Genomic DNA, 25173 nt, shown 5'->3' with positions numbered 1-25173 from the left:
GGGAAGATCTGGCAGGCGATGAATGAGGTGTCTTCGCGTAAGACAAAATCCTCGAGCCCACAATGTATCGTGGTTGATGGTGTTGAACACACCACTCCAACCTCTATTGCATCCGTGCTCAACTGTTATTTCGCATCCATTGGCAGAAGTCTTGCAAATAAAATATCAGCTGCTGCTATGTTCCCAGTCAGATCGGCGACGAAATTACAGTCTTTCTCGCTCTACGAAGTTGATGAGGAAACAGTACTCAAGCATGTGCTTTCTCTAAAGACAAATAAAGCTATTGGCTTGGACAACGCCAGTGCGAGACTTTTAAAGTGTGGTGCGCGTGCTATTTGTCCCTCGATCACCAAGTTACTGAATCTCTCTATTCACACTGGCAATTTTCCTGAAATATGGAAATGCTCGAAAGTGGCTGCACTTTTCAAAACTGGAGATAGGACAAATCCGTCAAATTACCGCCCAATTTCTATTCTGCCAACAATGAGTAAAATACTGGAAAAAGTCGTCCATTCTCAATCCTATGACTTTCTAAATTCAAATAACCTCATTTCAAGCGAACAATTTGGCTTCCGTCCGAAGCTGTCTACAACTTCAGCTCTCACCAGTTTTGCAGATGAGGTCCTATTGCATATGGAGAGTGGAGATCTGTGTGGTGCAGTGTTCTTAGATTTGACCAAGGCATTCGATACCGTTGACCATAACATCTTGCTGTCTAAGTTGTCGGCTATCGGCGTCTCGCCCAGTACCCTACAGTGGTTCAAGTCTTACCCGAGTCATCGTAAACAGCGGACTGCCTGTGGTGATGCTGTGTCTGACCCTCTCCCGATGACCTTTGGGGTGCCACAGGGAAGTATTCTGGGACCGCGTCTCTGCTTGGTTTATATTAATGATCTTCCTCTGGCTATAAAGAATTGCAAGGTGACTTTGTATGCTGATGACACGGTCCTGTACTACTTTGTTAAGGAGCCACACCTGTTAGAAGAGGCACTGAATGATGATCTCTTGAAAGTTGCTCAGTGGCTACATGGGAATAAGCTAACTTTGAATCTTACTAAGACAAAATCTATGATTATAGGCAGTAATAGGAAACTTGCTGGTATTTCCTCTTTCTCATTATCTATTTTTGACACTGATATAAATTCTGTCACTAGTTTTAAATATTTGGGAGTTATATTGTCCTCAACTTTTACATGGTCCGACCATGTTGAGTATATTTCATCTAAGGTTAATAAGAACCTTGGTCTTTTACGTAGGATTAAGTATTATTTACCTTATAACGCCCGGTTACTTTTTTATAACAGTTTAGTGCTACCTATTTTTGATTATGCTGATTTAGTCTGGGGCGACAAGGACAATGCCTCACTAACGAAAGAATTGCAAATTCTGCAAAACAAAGCAGCTAAGTTGATATTAGATAGATCACTTCAATCCTCATCCACTGATGCATTAACAGTCTTGAGATGGCTGAATCTCGAAGAACGTAGGAAATGTCATCGATGTATATATGCATACAAGTGTACTAATGGCCAACTTAATCAATCCTTGGACATTGTAAGAAAGAGTGATATGCACTCCTACAATACTCGCAATAAAGATACTATAAAGCTCCCCAAAATCCAATACAATTGGGGAAAACAACGTTCACGGTACCACTGTTTCAAGGACTTCAATGAGTTAGAGAGAACTGTAAGAAACTCAGCAAGTTTGCCAATTTTTAAGAAGTGTCTTTTTTCTGCTTTTTATAATTAATTTTTTTTTTAATTTTTTATTATTATTATTTTTTTGTTATTATTATTTTTTAATCTCTGTAGTGTATATGTTGTAAATATTTATTTATTTCGGTTTTAGCTCTAATTTATAGATTTTAATTGTATCATTATATAGTATATATCTAGTATTAGGACCTCTATGTAAACCACTTTTAGTGATGGAGTTTCCTAATAAAAGATTGTTACTACTAAAGCATACGGCTTTTCTGAAACATCACTGAATCTTTTGCGATCCTTTCTTGAGCGTAGCAGAAACAGAGTCAAACTACAAGAAGCGCACAGCGCATGGAAAGAACAATAAAGGGGGTGTCCGTAAGGCTCCTCCTTCGGGCCTCTACTCTGCAACTTGTTCCAAAACGATCTCTCACTACACGGGCAGTCTGCTAATCTCTTTATCTATGCTGATGATCATAAAATATACACCAATGATAATGATATGCAGAAGGTCGCCCAAACTCTCAGGAGACAAACAGAGGCAGTGTCACAATGGTAAAAGGAGAACCTACTACAAGCCAACCCTCAGAAGTACCAGATCCTTACCATTGATCCGCAACCTTCCACGAGAACCCCTCGGTATGCATTGACGATGGAATATGAATAATAATGGTAAACGAATAATAATGAAATAATAACGGTAAAAGAATAATAATGAATTGACGATTGCGAAGTAAAAAGAAAAAACGTAGAATGACAAGCTAAATGAAAATCAATAGAACTGTAAGAAAAGAAAAGGCAACGAAACGACTTACATCAAATATCTACACTCTGGGTATGAGTAACTCTAAAGAAATACTCCAAATACTCTAGCTCCGAGCGACCCTTCGATTCTTCGATTCAGGAACCTCCAATCAACAGCCACAGAAAACGTGCTTATGAAATATTTAATCTACATACAGTCGAACCCTATTAAGCGCCTTATAGAGGTTCGTCTAGACTAAGATTTGTCAGTAATTATCACGAAACTTAGTTGAAACGTCAATTTATAATTCCAAACATGTGTAGGCTTGTGACTTCTGTTCCACATAATTAAGACTACCTATCACTGTTTTCCTTATTTACTTGTAACGAAAATATTACATATCCTTTTAAAATCACGCGCTCTACACTGAAGTTGTATTTTTTTGACCATCGGTTTACTTGCTTAGTGATCATAGAATCACGTTTTAAACTTAATCACGGTGGTAAACGGAAATGTCCAGAGTTAATCTATATACACGACACCGCTGATGCCGATATTCCAGTATTTTTAAGCATGCCTTTAGTTCTCCTAGTTTATATTTAACGAACCATTCCGTTCTATAGGTTTTTCCTATTACCAAATACAGCAGCGACGATCCTCTGGAGTGGGGGGAAGACTCCCACATAGAAAAGGATGGAGGTGCTCTTCGCAAGCGGTTTTGTTGCCACTTAGGGTACAGTAAACACCCGCATATAAGAACACACAATTTCAGAGGTCAGACTGATTGTGTTCTTATTTATCGGATGCTTAGTGAAAAATCAGCCTCAGGATGTTCTTAAATGTTCTTAAATTTTTTTAAATTCAGTGCTGTACAGCATAAAAAATGTTGCTAGAAATTTTAATCATGTTTTTGGACAATTACATAAATTGATGGAACAATAATTAAAAACCTAATGTTCAAATAGGTCTACTGTAATCAGTAATGTAACAAAACAGTAACAAGAAGGGTGTATGTATAGTTCTGTGGCAGATCCATATGCTGCCCCACCCTTGAAATGCCTAAAGTAGAGGTCCACTGTACATCTGCAAATCTGAAAGTCTGATTTACTACTGTGTTGACATGTACATCAGCAAAACAATAACATTAAGACTGGACAAGTATTTGCAAGCTTTGATCAACTACAACTGTGATTGACCTTGATACAGCTATAAAATCTTATGTTTTTCTCTATCAATACAGTAGTTTATAGTATTGTAAAGGCAAAAAATGTAATTCATGATATTAGATATTCTGAAGAGAACAAAGGTGCCCAAAACTTAGCTAATACCATTGGTCAGCAGGTGTGTTTATGGTAATTTGTGTAATTTTGACACCCTTCCCATTTTATAAGAACATTATTTTTTTTTCCAGGCTGATATTGTTCTTATAAAAGTGGTGCTTTATTTGCCAAATTTCAGCCTGATGTTCTTAATCCATGTGTTCTTATATGCGGGTGTTTACTGTATTCAACCTCAAAAGGTCCACTGCGGGAACTTTTGCGATATTAGGAGATATTTGAAAATCAACTGACTTTTAATTTTGTCTCAGAATTACATTGGTGCCTCTTAGAGGTGAAAAACATTTCATGTCGCGCCCACAAAAAGGGATCTTGGTACTTCTTAGGGCTACCCCCGTCTTTTTTATATGGAAGCTCCCCGGGCGATGATCACTGTAAAAAGTATAGTTGTAGTCTGCAATTTGATCTTTTATTTGATTAATGCTCGCAGTACCTACTTTTTCATGAACAGTAATGTCAGCTAGCTAACGCTAGTACATTTGATTACCTCCTTCCTTTTTTGTTACGGTTTTTTTTTTACCGTTAGTTGGTATCCGTTAACATATCTGGATACAGAAAGGTAATGTCGGACAAAGTCTAGTTGCAGGAAACAGCTCTATGCAGAAAATAACTTAGAGGCAGTCTGCTAATCTATTTATATATGCTGATGATCATCAAATATACACTAATGATAATGATATACAGAAGGCCGCCCAAACTCTCAGGGAGACAAACAGAGGCAGTGTCACAATGGTACAAGGAGAGCCTACTACAAGCCAACCCTCAGAAACCATTGATCCGCAACCTTCCAGGAAAACCCCTGGGTATACATTGACGATGGAATATGATGGACATGAAGTCAAATCATCTGATTATCTCAAAATTCTCGGTGCAACCATTGATAACAAACTGACATTTAGTGAACACATCAGTGATATTTGCAAGAAAACGAGCTGTAAGGTTGGGGTATTAAAGAGACTACGTAATGTAATACCATGGTCTGCAAAGTTACAGCTGTACAAGTCTAATATTTTACCCCACCTAACATATTGTGATATTGTATGGCACTTTTGCAAATCATCCGATAAGAAGAAAATGGAAAGAATCCAAGTGCGCGCACTCAGGGCAGTCTTTTAAACCAAATCGGAGACCTACAGTGAGCTACTAACAAGAGCAGGTCTACCAAGTCTGTACCAACAACGGTTTCAAAACATCGCCATTTTCATGCAAAAGTAAAAACGGACTTGCGCCGACCAATCTCTTGTGGCCACTCATATAACAGAAATTTTCAATACCACGCCGAGACGGTATATTCTGAGGAACGCTGATTTTAATTTTCCACGTTTTCGCACTGTGCATTATAGAAAACATTCTCCACGATATTTTGGGCCCCATCTTTGGAACAAATTAGACCATACTGATAAAGAGAAGCCTAATGTTAAGAATTTTAAAAACATTATTAAGAGTAAAGATCCATCACTCTTAATAGATAATTGTAAGAACTGTGATATATGCTGCTAGGCCACTTTAAATTTTAAATTTTGTATTTGATATCTTTTAAGCTTTTTATATTAAATAAGTTCATATATTTTATTTATTTATTTATTTATTTATTTATTTATTTATTTATTTTATACATTATTCATTAAATTGTAAACAGTTTTAACTTTATGTAGCCAAGGTATATTTTTATTGTGTAAATAGTGTCCCCAATTAGTTTTTTTAACTTAAATACTATTGACACTAAAGTCTTTCATTCATTCATTCACATCTAAACTTTAGAAAAGTGCAAAGAGAGAGACAATTTTTTTTATATTAATACATTCTTCCGAACCCTTGGAAGCCTTTGAAGTGTTCATTAGCGTCTTAGCAGGTATAAGCATAAGCCAACCAACACATGCAGTAAGATTTATGTTTTGGTAATAGCCTCCTATTGTAGGACAATTCCCAAACAAAAGGCGCTGCTTAAAATGACCTCACTGTGTTTGCGTATATGTTGCTCGTTCTTGTGCTTATGCGATAGTGAAAACCAGCCTTTCAAGTTTGAGGTGTATTTGAGTAAGTGATAATGTCTTCATCTCATTAGGGACTTGCTTATGACACGTAACACTGATATATGTTAAATATCAGTAATAATTCTCTCTACATACAAATTTACATGGGATACATCGGACAAGACGACAAATGAGAAAGATAACCCAGGGTTAACACCCGAGACTACAGCGCGTACGCCTGAAGTGGGTTCAGGTGCTTCAGGCGCTCAAAGGAAGCTGTCTGAAGATGGCAAGAGTGTTTTTGTCATCTGCATGTTAATCGAAAAATTTATAAAAGTTTTGATCGTGATTGGTTCTCTGCGCACCTGTTTGTCACGTAATCGGCGCGCGATCACGTGATTATCCAATTACAACTTTTTGTAATATGGATACCTGTAGTTGGACACCTACGCCAATTGCACGTCAATTACTACTTTAATGGCTTCTTTCTTCAAGTTCCCTACAGTTTTTAAAACTTATGGAAACCGCTACTGACTTTTTCCTTGAAAAAAGCTTTTAAAACTCCTTAATGTCGATATTTGTTATTGATGCGATTAGTTCAATTGGACCTTGTGACGTACACCTTGGTGGAGTGTGATTTGTCTGAAATCATATACGTGATTTCAAAGTCGAACAACCTCGGACACCCAGGGGCAGCTAGTCGGGACGATGCGATGTTTTCGGGCGAAAGTTTACATCAAGAGAAGACAACCGAAGTGCTCGAATTCCGTTCCGCTGATAGGCCAGAAAATATATTTTTCTGGCCGGTCCACCCCTTCTTACACGAAGTGGTTTTCTTCATCGATTCCTCGTGGTTGCTTGGCGTGTACAACGGGAAGTTTCAGAAAAAAGATTTAACGAAGCCGATTAAATTGCAAGCCGTAACATGGGGGCTAGCCTGCGTAGCTGGGCGGTTTTTATGCAATCTGAGCGCGCTAAGCCGCGATAACGAGCGGCGAAGCCGCAAGGAGCCTGGGAGAGAGACAACTGAGAAACCTTGCGGCTTCGCCGCTCGTTTTCACGGCTTTGCCGTTTTGTGCTCCCGCGCTCAAATTACTAAAAAAGTTGCTTAAAGCACCAAGCTACGCAGGCTACATGAGTGCTAGGAAACAATATTCACGGCGGACTTATCAAAGGTATATCGTAAATTTTTATAACTAATGTAAGTGATAAATTTTCTACGCAGTTGTTTTTGGTGGCGCGCGAAGCTAGTCGAGTACATAACGTTACTTATTATTTTTCCTCGATAGCTGAACGACTTCTGAAACTTTCCACGATGTACAAATCTCCGTTGTATGAACCATGCAACTATATCATCGAACGTGGGGTCGATCGGCCAGCTGCATTTTATCATAATATCAGGGTTTTTCGAGACTTCAAAAACTTGGTTGTCTGCCGGGAAGGGAACTGTAAGCAAGAAAATTAAGGAGCCTTCATACGAGTATGAAAGCAAGACAAAGACGAAGACATGGAAGGCAGTTACAGAGCCAAAAAGGGCTATATACTGTTCAGCTGTATTACTATATTGAATTTATAGGAATTTCAGTCTTCCGTACAGATAGTATTTATTTCAGCTTCCCATGCACTCAATGAGTTATACCTTTTGACACCTATAAACCATGGCCAATGTAAATACTTGGCAAAAGTAAATATCCTTTCAAAAAATACAGAGAAATGAAAAGTACCATGCATATAGCACTGCTTGACAGGTTTCATATAAATGGTAACATCATGGGATCGTATTCACGAACTCAAGAGTTGTTACATCATTTTCTCTTTTCATAAATAACCAAAGATATCGAGAGAAAGCCACAAGAAGAATTCCGGGGGACTGAACCAAGAAATCCAGAAGTTTCTCAACCTAGGGGCCTAAGGAAAAATGGAGAGCCTGACCGGAGGTTTAAAGAAAACAGACGAGAATTCGGCGTGAACAATAAAGACGGAAAACCAGATATGAGGCATAAGATCAACAAAGAAACATATGGCAACAAAGCATCTGCAGGGAAGGTCACCAGAAAAACCCAGAAAGGAGTCTCTGATTCAAATGTCAATGACCAGGAGAAAGATAGACCAGGGTTAACACCCGAGACTGCAGCGCGTACGGCTGAAGTGGATTCGCTTGCTTTAAAAGGTAAAAAGAAGCTGGAGTTTGGAGATGTTAAGTGTGTTTTTATCATTTGCATCTTAATCGATCTTGGTCGCGATTGTTTCCGGCTCCATCGATGGATCCGCGCGCATGTTTGTCACGTAATCGGCGTGCAATCACGCGGGGGTCCTATTACAGGTATCCAACTACAACTTTTTGTAATTGGATACCTGAAATTGGACACCTACGCCCATTCACACGTCAGTTATCCTCTTTCTCATGTTCCCTACAGTTTTTGAAACTTATGAAAAACGTTACTTACTTTTTCGTTGAAACAAAGTTCTCAAAACACCTTAATCTCGATATTTGTTATTGATGCGATTAGCTCAGTTCGACCTCGTGTCTTACAATTTTGAACTTAGTGAAGTGTAATTTCAAAGTGGAACGAACGTGCAGCAAGAGTTCTATTTGAAATCACGTATAATTCCAGACCAAAACTGCACTCCACTAAGTTCAACTATCACTTTACTAAATCCATTTTGAAATCGCGCAATATGGGATTTTGGTCAGTACCAATATTTTATTCATCGAGTGGTCGGTTTTTACGCAGAACAGAAAAAGATGCGATTTAGAACAAACAAAAGTGCTCGCTTTCCTGCAATTTGATTGTTTACTTTAAACAAACCTTGAAATCGGATTCGTTGTTTTGTTTAGTAGTGGCAAAAATAGTGCGATTGGTGAATAAACTGCACTGCTGAGAGCCAATCAGATTGCAAGATCACCATTGATTTCAAAATGGATGTAATAAGCATGGGTAATCGCGTGAGGCCAATATCACGCGTGTTTTCGGAAGTTGCAGAAATTGCCCGAGTCGCGTATCAATTATTTTCCGACCAAAATCTCCAAATTCCAATTCGTTCACGTCCTCTATGCTGATCGAATTGGAATTTGGAGGTGTTGGTTTTGTGGAGGGAGGAAAAGCGGAGAACCCGGAGAAAAACCCTCGAAGCAAGGCGAGAACCAACAACAAACTCAACTCACATATGGCTCTCACCACTGCGCCATCCCTGCTCCCCTTACAATGCCTCTCTCTACCCAGGTGTGGTGCATAAGTGCGTACCGGCAAAATTAAGCTGGGGGTAACCCTGAAATGGTTGACTAACATTCCGGGATGCTAGAGAGCTAGAAATACTCCGGGGGCCCTTTTCTTGAAGGTCCCGAAACTTTTTCACACCAGGAAAGCCGTAGCAAAATCTCAGACTTTACGATTACAGAACTGTTTTATTCACATATTCTTATTATGGGAAGAGGTTCTCTTCATACAAAACGTTTTAGGCGTATACACCTTTCTGATTTTAGATACAGACTAGTTAAAAATGGCTTTCCGGGCCCGAAAAGTTCCCGGAGCTTTCGAGAAACGGGCCCCTGGTCGCATTATGCCAGGAAACTTTTATTTTTATTTATTTATTTATGGATTCGTACAAGTGCAGGTGCTTAACAATAGGACATAAGTCCCCTACTTGGTTAATACACCCACAACTTGAGTAAGCTCCGGCGGTATGGACCACTTTGCCCGACACAGACTTTGCCTGTACCTCATAGAGTGTTTTCACATCACGTCACACCAACCATATTGGTAACCAAAAACAATGAAATGGGGGCCATGTTTGTGTACCAAACCAATCCTGTAGGAGCTGAACTCTTTTCTTATGTAAACACTTTCTTTTGTTGCAATGAATGTGCATGGCTGCTGGCCACGTCAGTGAAATAGAGCGCATGGCGCTTTCATATATTTTTTTTAAATTGAGGTTTAAGGCCCCACCACACTACGCTGGAGAAATTTGAGAACGAATTGCTACGGATTGAAGAGCGTTTTTGAAAAGCTCCGTTTTCGTGCGGACCGATTAGTGTGGACGATAGGCTTAACCGTAGAAATAAAGATGCGTTCAAATTTCTCCGGCGCAGTGTAGACGTAGCCTCAAAATTCTTCGAGTAAAATTGAATGTGTTCGTTTGGAAACAATTTTGTATGTCAAGGGTTGATCTGCAAAAACGTGTAACACAAGTGAAAAATAAAAACCTACCTTTTCTTTACAGTATCGAAGTCAACTAGCGATCAAACGGCCAGAGCTAAAATTGCGGAGACAAAGTTGGAGACACAACGCATGGATGGTCACCATGGGAACGTTTCACAGGCGCATGCTACAGAATCACACAGCCAGACAAGAAAAGTTTCGGCATCCCCCGTTCTAAAACAAGGCTCTGACAAAGGTAATCTTCGTCATATTTTACTGTAGTGCACATATTTCCATACTAGCCTGAGCCAGAGGTCAACACCCTCAAGTGTCTAGGAGATTATGATAAATTTCCCAATCTGCAGTGATCTAAACTTAAACGGGATTGTGAGTTTCATCGATTATAAGGGAACTGCTGATTGGTTGCTCGCTCGTATTTTAAAGTGGATTGCTGATAGGCTAATTCTCTATCCGAACCATCGATCGATCGAACGAAACTTCTCGAATGCTTTCAAGAATATGAAGGCTGCCTATCCATAACAACAAAACATGACTTACATTACAATACAAAGCTCACAATTCCCTAATTGAGCTTACTTGCCTACTTAAAATTATCCTCTTTCTCATTTTCCCTACAATTTTTGAAACTTATGGAAAACGTTACAGACTTTTTCGTTAAAACAACGTTCTCAAAACACCTTATTCTCGATATTTGTTACCGGATGCGATTAGTTCAATTCTACTTCGGGTCTTACAATTTTGAACTTTGTGGAGTGTAATTAATTTGTCTGAAATTATACACGTGATTTCAAAGTCGAAGGAGCGCGCGGCAAGAGTTCTACTAGAAATCACGTATGATTTCTGACCAAAGTTGCACTCCACTGAGTTCAATCACCACTTTACTTCATCAATTTTGTACCAGTATTTTATTGATTGAGTGGTCCGTTTTTTTAAAGACGAACTGGAAATGCTCTTATATCTTATTTTGTGTGTAGAACAGGAAGAGATGCGATTTAGAGCAAACAACAGTGCTGGCTTTCATGCAATTCGATTGTTTACTTTATACAAACGTTGTTTTGTTTTAGCGGCAAAAATAGTGCGATTAGTGAATAAATCGCACTGCTGAGGACCAATCAGATTGCAAGGATCACCAGTGATGTCAAAATAGATGTAATAAGCATGGACAATCGTATGACACCAATATCCAGCGTGTGTTCGGAAGCCGCAGAAATTGCCGAGTCGCGTATTAATTAATTTCCGACCAAAATCTCCAAATTCCAATTTGTCCACTTCCACTATCCTAGTCGCAAGGAATCGGAGAAAAACCCTCGGAGCGAGGCGAGAACCAATAACAAATTCAACTCACTTGTGACTTCGGGCCGGCATCGTACCGAGGCCATGGACATTGGTGGAAGGCGAGCACTCTCATCACTGCGCCCTTACCGTGCCTTTCTCTACCCAGGTGTGGTACATTTACAGGTTAACGCACTCATTGCTCGTGAATTATCGGGATTAACCTGTACTCGTTCACTAAAAATGCACTCGAAATTTTCAATACCGCACTCGGCAAAGCCTCGTGTGGTATTGAAATTTCTGGTTCATTGTTAGTGAACTTGTAAAGGTAAATCCCGACAATTCACGAGCAATGAGTGCGTTAACATTTTAATTATTCGAATTGAATACATTGCACAAAGAAACACTGCATTGAAACCACTACGGTGTAATGGCAGTGGTGTGATGAATTTACACCACGGCTATTACACCACGATAATGACGTAAGAAAGGTTGTTTCGTCACAACCCAGTATCACGTGGTACAAATCAGCCAATCAGAAAATCGGAATTCGTACAGTGTATGAAAGTTGAATAATAAAAGTGCGTACTGAAGTAATTAAGCTGAGGGTAGCCCTGAGATGGTCGACTGATATTCCGGGATGCTAAAGAGCTAGAGGTACTCCTGGTCGCATCACGCCAGGAAACTTTAGTAAGCTGCGGCGGTATTGACCACTTTGCCCGACACAGACTTTACCTGTACCTCACAGAGTGTTTTCACATGACGTCACAGCAGCCATATTGGTAGCCCAAAACAATGAAATGGGGGCCATGTTAGTGTACCAAACCAATCCTGTAGGAGCTGAACTCTTGTCTTATCTAAACACTTTCTTTTGTTGCAATGAATGTGCATGACTGCTGGCCACGTCAGCGAAATAGAGCGCATGGCGCTTTCACATTTTTTATTGAATTGAGGTTTCAGGCCCTTTCCACTCTACGCTGGAGAAATTTGAGAACGAATTCCTCCGGTTTGAAGAGCGTTTTTGAAAAGCTCCGTTTTCGTGCGGACCGATTCGCGTCGACGATAGGCCTAACCGTAGAAATGAAGATGCGTTCAAATTTCTCCGGCGTAGTAAAATTAAATTTGTGCGGTTAGAAAAAATTTTGTATGTCAAGGGTTGATCTGCAAAAACGTGTAACAGAAGTAAAAAATAAAAACCTACCTTTTCTTTACAGAATCGAACTCAACTAGCCATCAAATGCCCAGAGCTAAAATTGTGGAGACAAAGTTGGAGACACAACGCATGGATGGTCACCACGGGAACGTTTCACAGGCACAACCTACAGAATTACACAGCCAGACAAGAAAAGTTTCGGCATCCCACGTTCTAAAGCAAGGCTCTGACAGAGGTAATCTGCGTCATAATTTACTGTAGTGTACATATTTCCACGCTAGCCTGCGCCAGAAGTCAACACCCTCAAGTGTCTAGGAGATTATGATAAATTTCCCAATCTGCAGTTATTTAAAACTAACAGGAGATTGCAGTTCCTATAATACCTACTTGCAAGACAGGTGAACAAAACTGTCTTTCCAATTTAAATCCTCGCCTCCCAGCCCCGCGACTGTGCGGATAATAGGGGGCAATTTGGCATGATAGTCATATCTCTGCAAGTGTCATAAGCGTTATTTGGAAGGTTGGTTTTATGAGCGGGGATTAGCCCAGGATACGACATGGAACCTGCTAGCGCTGACTGTTTTGGTTCAATAGTGATAGTATTTTCGCTGTTGGGTATAAGAAATTCCGTGAGATGGTACATAAATTTTGGCACCAAAATGGGTTTTCATTCTCAACACATTTTGTGATTTCCTGAGCCGAGACAACCTTCGTTACATCTGTCGTGTAAAATAACACTTTTCCATACAATAGATCCTTTATTGACCAAGCGTGAGGTTAAGATGGCTGGATATTGGCCTCGTTCTTTTTCTGCGTGTTTATCGACTTGACTCCATCTCAGTCCATGAACACGCAGGAAAAAGAACTTGGCCAATATCCAGCCATCTTGATCTGGATAACCCATTACAGGGTGTTTTGGTGTAATTGATTAAAAGAGCTCAGTCACGGTGTTTTGTCTTTTTTTTTGGCCACGTACGAAATTCCCTTTAAATGAAAGGAAACCTAAAAATAATTGTTTACTAAGATAGAAAAACATCAAAGAGATAATAATAAACCATAAAGGAACAAGGGTGGTTAAGGATGACGAAGATTGACACGGATTGCAAACGATAAATTTGAAAAATGTAAGCTAAACTTTTCAAACTGTGCAAACCGTGACTGAGCTCCTTTAAGACAGTAAAACGTTTCGCGGCCGCTCATTTTGAGTGAGCAGTTCCTCTGGTTTTTTTTAAATACAAGATCAAGGTCGAACATACAACCGAGCAACTCAAAACTGACAACTCTCAAACTTGTAGCTGGCAAAACACCAGATCCTTTGTATAACTTGTCACGTACGTTCATACCATCTCTATTTCGGACTTGTTGCCGGGCTATTTAATGGACTCATGTTCAACTTAGCTTCAGTAACTTTATCGTTCAATTCCACCCCTTTGTATTAACGTCAAATGTAGTTTCAATCGAAGTACATCTAAACTTTGAAAAAGTGCAAAGAGAGGGACGATTTTTAATACTAAAATACATCCTTCCGAACACCATCATTAGCGTCTTAGCAGGTATAAGAAGAAGCCAGCCAACACATGCAGAAAGATTTATTTTTTGGTAATAGGCCCCTATTGTTAGGACAATTTCCAAACAAAAGGCGCTGCTTAAAATGACCTCACTGCGTTTGCGTATATACTGCTCATTCTTGTACTTATGCGATAGTGAAAACCAGCCTTTCAAGTTTGAGGTGTATTTGAGTATGTGATAATGTCTTCATCTCATTATGGACTTGTTTGTGACACATAACACTGATATATGTTAAATATCAGTAATAATTCTCTCTACATACAAATTCACAGGGATACATTAGAAGAGACGACAAATGAGTGTTTAAAACTTATGGAAACCGCTACTGACTTTTTCGTTGAAAAAAGCTCGTAAAACTCCTTAATGTCGATATTTGTTATTGATGCGATTAGTTCAATTAGACCTTGTGACGTGCACCTTGGTGGAGTGTGATTTGTCTGAAATCATATACGTGATTTCAAAGTCGAACAACCTCGGACACCCAGGGACAGCTAGTCGGGACGATGCGATGTTTTCGGGCGAAAGTTTACTTCAAGAACAGACAACCGAAGTGCTCGAATTCCGTCCCGCTGACTGGCCAGAAAATATATTTTTCTGGCCGGTCCACCCCTTCTTACACGAAGTGGTTTTCTTCATCGATTCCTCGTGGTTGCTTGGCGTGTGCAACGGAAAGTTTCAGAAAAAAGATTTAACGAAGCCGATTAAATTGCAAGCCGTAACATGGGGGCTAGCCTGCGTAGCTGGGCGGTTTTTATGCAATCTGAGCGCGCTAAGCCGCGATAACGAGCGGCGAAGCCGCAAGGAGCCCGGGAGAGAGACAACTGAGAAACCTTGCGGCTTCGCCGCTCGTTTTCGCGGCTTTGCCGTTTTGTGCTCTCGCGCTCAAATTACTAAAAAAATTGCTTAAAGCACCAAGCTACGCAGGCTACATGGGTGCTAAGAAACAATATTCACGGCGGACTTATCAAAGGTATGTCGTAAATTTTTATAACTAATGTAAGTGATAAATTTTCTACGCAGTTGTTTTTGGTGGCGCGCGGTTTTTCATCAAATCCAGCCTTTTTCGACGAATTTCGATTAAGCCAACGTTGGCAACATAGCTATGCATTCCTTTTTCGAAATCATGCTTTTTTCAGAAAATTACGAATTTTTCAATATTTTGGAATGCTCTCAAAATCTGACCTTTTAGAAATGAAACAAAATCGATGCATAGCCTAATGAGGATTTAAATTAAAATATTAAATCAATGAAAAAGATCCCGAGAAAGTAATTTGCCTGGGAGCCTTTGCATTTTTTGTGTATTAGTCACATGAGCATGGGCGTGACCTGATGACGTCATCACTAGTGTTACTGATCATGAAAAAGTTGAAACACAGGAAATGACTCTGAACTAACTAAAAATGATGAGGTTATATGAGACTTAATTTTCCTTAGCAACGGCTCGAAAAGATCGGTTAATGGGCCCTTAAGTGTGTTTTTATCATTTGCGTCTTAATCGATCTTGGTCGCGATTGTTTCCGACTCCATCGATGGATCTGCGCGCATGTTTGTCACGTAATCGGCGTGCAATCACGCGGGGGTCCTATTACAGGTATCCAGCAACAACTTTTTGTAATTGGATACCTGAAATTGGACACCTACGTCCATTCACACGTCAGTTATCCTCTTTCTCATGTTCCCTACGGTTTTTGAAACTTATGGAAAACGCTACTGACTTTTTCGTAGAAACAAAGTTCTCAAAACACCTTAATGTCAATATTTGTTTTTGATGCGATTAGTTCAATTCGACCTCGTGTCTTCCAATTTTGAACTTAGTGGAGTGTAATTTGTCTGAAATCATACACGTGATTTCAAAGCCGAACGAACGTGCAGCAAGAGTTCTATTTGAAATCACGTATAATTCCAGACCAAAATTGCACTTCACTAAGTTCAACTATCACTTTACTAAATTCATTTTGAAATCGCGCAATATGGGATTTTAGTCAGTACCAATATTTTATTCATCCAGTGGTCGGCTTTTACGCACAACAGAAAAAGATGCGATTTAGGACAAACAAAAGTGCTCGCTTTCCTGCAATTTGATTGTTTACTTTAAACAAACCTTGAAATCGGATTCGTTGTTTTGTTTAGTAGTGGCAAAAATAGTGCGATTGGTGAATAAACTGCACTGCTGAGAGCCAATCAGATTGCAAGATCACCATTGATTTCAAAATGGATGTAATAAGCATGAGTAATTGCGTGAGGCCAATGTCACGCGTGTTTTCGGAAGTTGCAGAAATTGTCCGAGTCGCGTATCAGTTATTTTCCGACCAACAGCTCCAAATTCCAATTCGTTCACGTCCTCTATGCTGATCGAATTGGAGTTTGGAGGTGTTGGTTTTTGTGGAGGGAGGAAAAGCGGAGAACCCGGAGAAAAACCCTCGAAGCAAGGCGAGAACCAACAACAAACTCAACTCACATATGGCTCTCACCACTGCGCCATCCCTGCTCCCCTTACAATGCCTCTCTCTACCCAGGTGTGGTACATAAGTGCGTACCGGCAAAATTAAGCTGGGGGTAACCCTGAAATGGTTGACTAACATTCCGGGATGCTAGAGAGCTAGAAATACTCCGGGGGCCCTTTTCTTGAAGGTCCCGAAACTTTTTCACACCAGGAAAGCCGTAGCAAAATCTCAGACCTTATGATTACAGAACTGTTTTATTCACATATTCTTAATATCGAGAGAGGTTCTCTTCATACAAAAAGTTTTAGGCGTATACACCTTTCTGATTTTAGATACAGACTAGTTAAAAATGGCTTTCCGGGCCCGAAAAGTTCCCGGAGCTTTCGAGAAACGGGCCCCTGGTCGCATTATGCCAGGAAACTTTTATTTTTATTTATTTATTTATAGATTCGTACAAGTGCAGGTGCTTAACAATAGGACATAAGTCCCCTACTTGGTTAATACACCCACAACTTGAGTAAGCTCCGGCGGTATGGACCACTTTGCCCGACACAGACTTTGCCTGTACCTCATAGAGTGTTTTCACATAACGTCACAGCAACCATATTGGTAGCCAAAAACAATGAAATGGGGGCCATGTTGGTGTACCTAACCAATCCTGTAGGAGCTGAACTCTTTTCTTATGGAAACACTTTCTTTTGTTGCAATGAATGTGCATGGCTGCTGGCCACGTCAGTGAAATAGAGCGCATGGCGCTTTCATATATTTTTTTAAAATTGAGGTTTAAGGCCCCACCACGCTACGCTGGAGAAATTTGAGAACGAATTGCTACGGATTGAAGAGCGTTTTTGAAAAGCTCCGTTTTCGTGCGGACCGATTAGTGTGGACGATAGGCCTAACCGTAGAAATAAAGATGCGTTCAAATTTCTCCGGCGCAGTGTAGACGTAGCCTCAAAATTCTTCGAGTAAAATTGAATGTGTTCGTTTGGAAACAATTTTGTATGTCAAGGGTTGATCTGCAAAAACGTGTAACAGAAGTAAAAAATAAAAACCTACCTTTTCTTTACAGAATCGAACTCAACTAGCCATCAAATGCCCAGAGCTAAAATTGTGGAGACAAAGTTGGAGACACAACGCATGGATGGTCACCACGGGAACGTTTCACAGGCGCAACCTACAGAATCACACAGCCAGACAAGAAAAGTTTCGGCATCCCACGTTCTAAAGCAAGGCTCTGACAGAGGTAATCTGCGTCATAATTTACTGTAGTGTACATATTTCCATGCTAGCCTGCGCCAGAAGTCAACACCCTCAAGTGTCTAGGAGATTATGATAAATTTCCCAATCTGCAGTTATCTAAAACTAACAGGAGATTGCAGTTCCTATAATACCTACTTGCAAGACAGGTGAACAAAACTGTCTTTCCAATGTAAATCCTCGCCTCCCAGCCCCGCGACTGTGCGGATAATAGGGGGCAATTTGGCATGATAGTCATATCTCTGCAAGTGTCATAAGCGTTATTTGGAACGTTGGTTTTTATGAGCGGGGATTAGCCCAGGATACGACATGGAACCTGCTAGCGCTGACTGTTTTGGTTCAACAGTAATAGTATTTTCGCTGTTGGGTATTAGAAATTCCGTGAGATGGTACATAAATTTTGGCACCAAAATGTGTTTTCATTCTCAACACATTTTGTGATTTCCTGAGCCGAGACAACCTTCGTTACATCTGTCGTGTAAAATAACACTTTTCCATACAATAGATCCTTTATTGACCAAGCGTGAGGTTAAGATGGCTGGATATTGGCCTCGTTCTTTTTCTGCGTGTTTATCGACTTGACTCCATCTCAGTCCATGAACACGCAGGAAAAAGAACTTGGCCAATATCCAGCCATCTTGATCTCACGCGTGGTTAATAACCCATATTGATGGGATACAAAACATTGGCAATTAACTGGACACTGGGAATATGCCGCATTTCATTTCAGTGTGTACGAACACCGTCGCTTACCTCAAGTCGGTGCTAAAATTGAATTTTACACAATTTTGAATCGCAACGCTAAAATACTAGGTAGAAGATTGTATTCACCAAGTTTCAAGGATGTAGCTTGGATAGAAGACGCTCGGTTAGTTTTCCTAATTTTCCATACATTTTTCTGCAATATTTCTTACCGCGAACCGCGTCTAGACGTCCGTCTAACCAGCCACTGGATCTGCGAGGATGGAGCGCAGTCCGGGGGGCGGGGGGGGGGGCGCACTGCCATATATGGGCTATATAGGTATGTGCCGCTGTGAAGGGTATGTTTTTCAAGCGGTTTACTCTAGGATAGGGTATATAAATCAAAGCGTTTGGGTCTAGAATAGGGTATCATTTTTCACAAAACTAACTGGTTGGTTGAAGATTTTATCTAGAGTAAGGAAACCAGGAATTGCCACTCAAAAATATAAAAAAATCAAACCGGCAAGTTTAAATTTACGCAAATCAGCCTCAACAGTGTCGATAGCTGGGGGAATTTTGGGAGTTTACTCTAATATAGGTTAGCAAAATTCAGCTGAACTAGCTCTGGTATAGGCTAAGGGTTCCAGGGTCCTGGCGGCACATCCCCACCCAGAAATTCCCAAAGTATCCCCCCCCCCCCGGGGAGCGCAACAAGAGTTCTATTTGAAATCACGTATGATTTCAGACCAAAATTGCACTCCACAAAGTTAAATTGCCACTTTACTACATTCGTTTTAAAATCGCACAATACAGGATCTTGGTCAGTACCAAATTTCATTGATCCAGTGGTCGTTCTTTTTAAGGACGTTCGCGCTGATACACCGATTCCAGAAAAAACCGGAAGTTGCACCGAAACGAGGCTTAATAGCCCTCGCGGTAATTAAAGCAACATGGCGAACGAAGAAGAAAGGCCAATCTCTCTTCTGATGATATTCCCGGCGTCAGTGTGAGCGAAGAACATTGAAAACTTGACACAGCCAATCGAAATTCTGGCTTAAAAGTCGCCGTATAAATCAAAGGGGCAAAATAAAGGAACTTTTAGACGGGTATGTTTTCCATCCTTCGATTGTCTCGATCTCTAATATGCGCAAAAACAACCTGTTCTCACCATTTTTATTGCCTAAAAGAACTTTGTTCATGGTCGGTTTAGGAAAAAGAATCTGAATGAAATGAAAATTGTAAAAGTTTACGACCCTGACCCGAAGAATGCTTTACTAAAGCTACAGCAAGAGATCGGAAGAACATACGGAAGTAAATTTTAAAATTGTGTCGGATATCGGGAATATTGCAATAAAACACTTTAAGAAATTTCCTACGGCTGATTCATTTTTCACTGACCACTTCAGTCTTCTCAAGTTTGAGAACATCCAATCTCTCTGCATAAATTAACAATCGGTGTTAGAGAATAAAGGGAAATCCTTTTAAAAGTTCAAAAGATGCTAATCAGAGTATCAAACAAGACCACGATCTACTCGCCAAGAATGGTATAAGCAAGGGTTCGGTACAGTGACAGCATCATTGCGTTACAGGGTAGGACGCAATCACAAAGCTGATTCAACAGTCAAATCACCAATAAAATTATCAGTGACGTGTACTACAGTGTAACAAAGACTATCAGTCACAGGCCATGAAAGATGGCCTAGAAAACTAGCAACTAGTAATGAACAAGTACACTGAAATAATGCATCAACAGGGATCGACGAAGGGAAAAGGGAAAAGGGAAATTTTGGGGGTCTCCCCAGGGTCCCCCAGCTGGACTGAGGTTACAGACCCAAGTAAGGGCAATCTCCATGAAATAATTTAAGCTAGGAATGTCATTGTTATGGATAGTGAGACCCTGAAAGATTGCCTTACAAAATCAATATGCAAAATGTTTGACACTGGTTTAAAAGTAAACAAGAGTCATATGAACTTCAGTTTATGATGTACAATGTACAACAACTACTCTTTGTTGTGAACAGACTTTGGAATGTCCTGCCTATAAATTGAAAGTAACTGCAAGTTTTTAATGAGCAAAATGCCTTGGACATAGAATGGTGGAAGGAGATGCTAAAGAATATTGAACAATTTATGATAAATATATTATATATGAATTGGCTTACCTAATGCTTAGAGATGGCCTTACACGATGTGATTATTGCTAAAGCCAGAATAAATAATGTATATCAAAGGTCCAAAAATTTTGTCCAGCATCTAATATGAGAAAATTCAGCTACTTCCAGTTTTTCTCTGGTGATGAATATTTGAATAAATATTTCAAAATAGTTCAAAACAATTGGGAATCTATAAGATCATACAGTGTAGAAAATTCTCAATGAGGTCAAATTCAATTGCCCTTTTATGTTATTAGCAAAATTATACACCAGCTCTACCATGTGTCCTTCTATGTTACACCCTGTGCCAGAAAATAGAACATGAAGCCACATAATGCACAATTTCAGTATGGTGGAAATCACCAAATATTTAATTACCACTGATGAACAATATCATGTACTCTGTTTAAAGTCACTACCAAATGACAAATAAACATCAGATAACTTTTTTTCTGCCAGTTTACAAGCAAATAGCTCACTATCCAGGGTTGATTAACGACTCTACACAACCTTAGTGGAGTTACACCATCAAATACATGCCATCCATTTATTCTCCTAATAGCCATTTCAGCTTGTATTCTTACATTTGCAGTTCTGGTTCATGGTTCGAAAACAGTCTTCCTTAGAAAATTGGCATTAAAATTATAGTCAGTTCTGATTTACTTGGTTGCATAGAATGGATGAAGATTATAACCTTCCTGCTTGCCAGTACAAGCTGTCTATCAAATCTACGACATTAAGGAAAATTCCTACTAGGCCTTAAAATGTGTTGTCAGACTTATTCAGAGTAAAGTTCACTTTTGGATGTCCAGGTCTTGGGTGTCTGACCTGTTATCTGTCTGCAGTCTATTCTGCACCTTATGTTTTCAAATTCAGCCTAGGAAAACTTCAGGTAAATAATTCATGGGCTGGCTCCCCAACATCAAGTACAGGAAATTGGCCCATGCAATAATTTATCTCACAGTACTAGTTCTGAAACATTAAACCTAAAAGCCAGATCTTGCTGAAATATTAAGCGAGTAAAAAATATTCAAAATTCATCAATGGCTGTATTTAAATCACTAATGTCCTTCCACATTCAAAATTGTTTTTGGGAAAATTTTTTTGTGTACCTCAGAGGCATGAAAACTGATTAATTCCTAAGTTGATTGAAGCTGATGGGTATTCATATGCCAGACTCAGATGCATCATATATTTTGCTCTACACAGAGATTCCTCATCAACTTTTGCCCAAGGGAAAGCCGAGGGTACGGCTCCCAGTTTCAAAAAGTGTACTCAGTTTAAAGTCACTTGGCAAGAAGTGCTCGGAAAAACAAAAATTATTTCCTACCGAGATAAAATAGACATCTCCCCTTTGCATAAGTATTTCCCACTTTTTTCTTCTTTGTTTATCTGGCTAGCTTGTCCGAAGGAAACTCAGTCGTGGAAATGATAAATCAGGTCGGTTTTTGCTTCGATTATTAGAGTTTGCAGCCGCACAACACTTGTGTCCAACTCTTTTCCTTTTCTTTACCACATTTGCTCCAGACAAGTAGCTCTAACCTACATACATTCGAATTTTTTCGTTCTTCCCCAGCATTTCGTCCGCCATTTTGAAAGCTCGAGGGCTATTAAGCCTCGCTTGCGTGCAACTTCCGGTTTTTTTCTGGAATCGGTGTATTGTTTCTGTCCGTCCTCACTGCGCACGGAAATTCGCACGCCTCGTCATGCATGAGAGCGCGCGCTAAAAATTACTAAAATGCACAATGATAAGGCAGATGACCATTGCTACAGCTTCGCCTGGATTTAACGATCTTGGACGTTTGGTGACCCCTATTTTTCTTTTGATGGATCATTTTCTCTACCGATTTTCTATGTTTAAAAAAAAATCAAGAAAATATATCGACTAGAAGTTTGAATTTTTTTCCAAATGCACCATCGAATTCCGTTCCTTTTAGCTCTGTGCGACGGTTTCAATGCCTCTTGAAGGGTTAAGTTTTGTGAAAACGTTGGTAACAGTTGTAATTATTTACGCAACAGACCCACTTCTACAAAATATGACTAAGATCGTTTGCCTCCGTTGACTCACCCTTGATATTTTTAACTGTGAACCCCTGTAGACCATGCTGAATTGTGTGCGCCAATTTTTTCAAAATCCGGGTACTTTTCCAAACGCTTTATCTCTGAAATGAAGTCGGCGACCCCAATTTTTTTTTGCATTTCTGACACAGCTATCCCATGAACTGACTGCAGCAAAAATTTAAAAAAGTCTATTGACTGGAAACTTTTGCACGAACGTCCTTAAAAAAAGAGGAACTGAATATGCTTTAACATTTCATTTTGTATGCAGAACAAAAAAATATGCGATTTAGAGCCAACAAAACTAGTGGCTTTCCTGCAATTTGAGTGTTTACTTTAAACAAATGGGCAATGAGTGCGTTAACATTTTAATTATTCAAATTTAATACATTGCACAAAGAAACACTGCCTTGAAACCACTATGGTGTAATGGCATTGGTGTGTTGAATGAACACCACGGCTATTACACCATGGTAATGACGTCAAGGAGGTGGTATCGTCACAACCCAGTATCACGTGGTGCAAATCAGCCAATCAGAAAATCGGAATTCGTACAGTGTATGAAAGTTGAATAATAAAAGTGCGTACCGAAGTAATTGAGCTGTGGGTAATCCTAAGATGGTCGACTGACATTCCGGGATGCTAGAGAGCTAGAAATACTCCTTTTCGCATCATGCCAGGAAACGTGAGTAAGCTCCGGCGGTATGGACCACTTTGCCCGACACAGACTTTACCTGTACCTCATAGAGTGTTTTCGCATGACGTCACAGCAGCCGTATTGGTAGCCAAAAACAATGAAATGGGGGTCATGTTGGTGTACTTAACCAATCCTGTAGGAGCTGAACTCTTTTCTTATGGAAACACTTTCTGTTGATCCAATGAATGTGCATGACTGCTCGCCACGTCAGTGAAATAGAGCGCATGGCGCTTTCATATTTTTTTTAAATTGAGGTTTCAGGCCCCGTTTCTACGCTGGAGAAATTTGTGAACGAATTCCTCCGGTTTGAAGAGCGTTTTTGAAAAGCTCCGTTTTCATGCGGACCGATTAGCGTGGACGATAGGCCTAACCGTAGAAATGAAGATGCGTTCAAATTTCTCCGGCGTAGTAAAATTAAATTTGTGCGTTTAGAAACAATTTTGTATGTCAAGGGTTGATCTGCAAAACCGTGTAACACAAGTGAAAAATAAGAAACTACCTTTTCTTTACAGAATCGAGCTCTTGCTTCTTACGTAAAGTTTTTGAGAAGGAAGAGCTATCTTCGTTTATCATTAGAGGGGACTTTAACTATAACACAAGTGAACTATTGAATCTAAAAGCAGTAACCATGCCATAATATGCGTTATGCAATCGAGATGAAAACCAACGTGGCCAATCTTTTGTCAAATTTAAAGATGCCTTTATGGTTTCAGATACAGTTCCTTCTGATGAACGTCCTATGACAGGGGACATCACAGTTGTTTCGGTAGAGCCTCTCGAAATCGAGAAGGAAACCGAAAATGCACTGCTGGATCATGTGCCTGTTGTAGGTATTCTTGTGTGTACGGCGTACAAGAAACCTTTCATCAAGCAAGATGGAGGTAAGCTGGAACAGTATTTTCAGTCGTGCACCTTCCGGCCGACTTTTGTTTATATAAGAGAGTCGTGACTATGTTCAAATTAAAGGAAAAGGTTGATGTGAGACTTTCTCAACGCCCGCTTTCGAATTCCATTTTATTTTTCCGCTTCTTCTCGCTCAGTTCTCGGGTCAGGAAACATAGGCATCTACGGTAAGGACATTCTAGAAGCAGAGAAACGGCCGAATAGGGAATGAAAACAGCTGCACAGCATGCAGTAGTCATATTTCTAGCTTTTTGCAGTTTCAAAACACTCTTTTTATTATTCAAATTTACCAACTTTTTCAGGTGAATAGTATAGTTCATTGCTTCAACAGCCAACAGATCTTTGTTTAAACAACGCCGTATGCTATACGATCTTTACTTCCATAAGAAACATCTCTGTTCAGTGGATATGTTGAATGATTCACTTTATTGAATTTGAAACGAAAAGGTAAAACTCTCTACACATTTTTATTGTAACGGAATTCTTACTGATCGTAAGTTGGGTCTTATAAAGGCTGCTCCGTAGGAAAGTTAGTATGTGATAAAACATATACAAAAGCTAATAAATAAAAGATTACGCTGTATATTTTACTCGTCTGTACGCGTGAAGTGTTTCCGGCGCTCTATGTAAATTTGCTTCTCGCGCAGCGAACTGAGGAAAAAGAGGGACTGCTCGTAGTCAAGTTAACACATCGCCATTTCATTTTCCATTTATAAATTCGAAGATAAAACATCGGTTAGTCACTGTTAAACGGGAGCCAGTCAGAAAGCAAGACATACAGTTTCTGGAGTAAACTTGAAAGGAACAGAAATTTCGGAGATGAAATTTCGAAATTTAAGAAATATCACTGCATAATTCCGCAGTTCCCGAGAATACTTAAAAAAAATTTGCCGTCATATAACTTCAAACTTCAAAATTGTTGGATCAACTAATGAGCGCGCACAAAGCTGCAAGATTTTAATGTCAATTTAGGCCGCACCCAGTTTCGTTAAAGGGAGAAGTTTAATACTACTTTATATCCGAAGAAATAATTGGAATCGAAATCATTAGTCAAGGAAATTTTTT

At 39.7% G+C, this 25173-nt stretch overlaps 1 protein-coding gene across 5 annotated transcripts in view; it reads left to right on the top strand.

The window, feature by feature from the left end:
- Positions 1-25173, top strand: part of LOC149108715 (uncharacterized) — a 68004-nt gene that overhangs the window by 37810 nt on the left and 5021 nt on the right. For 4 of the 5 annotated variants that reach the window (XM_089293130.1, XM_089293131.1, XM_089293127.1 and 1 more), the window contains 5 exons: positions 7596-7931; positions 9983-10156; positions 12408-12581; positions 17429-17602; positions 23919-24086. In XM_089293130.1, the coding sequence (XP_089149256.1) occupies positions 7596-7931; positions 9983-10156; positions 12408-12581; positions 17429-17602; positions 23919-24086 (1026 nt within the window). The remainder of the gene's footprint in view (positions 1-7595; positions 7932-9982; positions 10157-12407; positions 12582-17428; positions 17603-23918; positions 24087-25173) is intronic. The other variant, XM_089293129.1, reaches the window with a different exon arrangement.

This window comes from Orbicella faveolata, unplaced genomic scaffold, assembly GCF_042242905.1.
Source record: "Orbicella faveolata isolate gen_17 unplaced genomic scaffold, um_ofav_v1 contig_25, whole genome shotgun sequence".
Lineage (NCBI taxonomy): Eukaryota > Metazoa > Cnidaria > Anthozoa > Scleractinia > Merulinidae > Orbicella > Orbicella faveolata.
The sequence above is the reverse complement of the archived record's forward strand: the minus strand, read 5'-3'. Positions and strand labels throughout refer to the sequence as shown.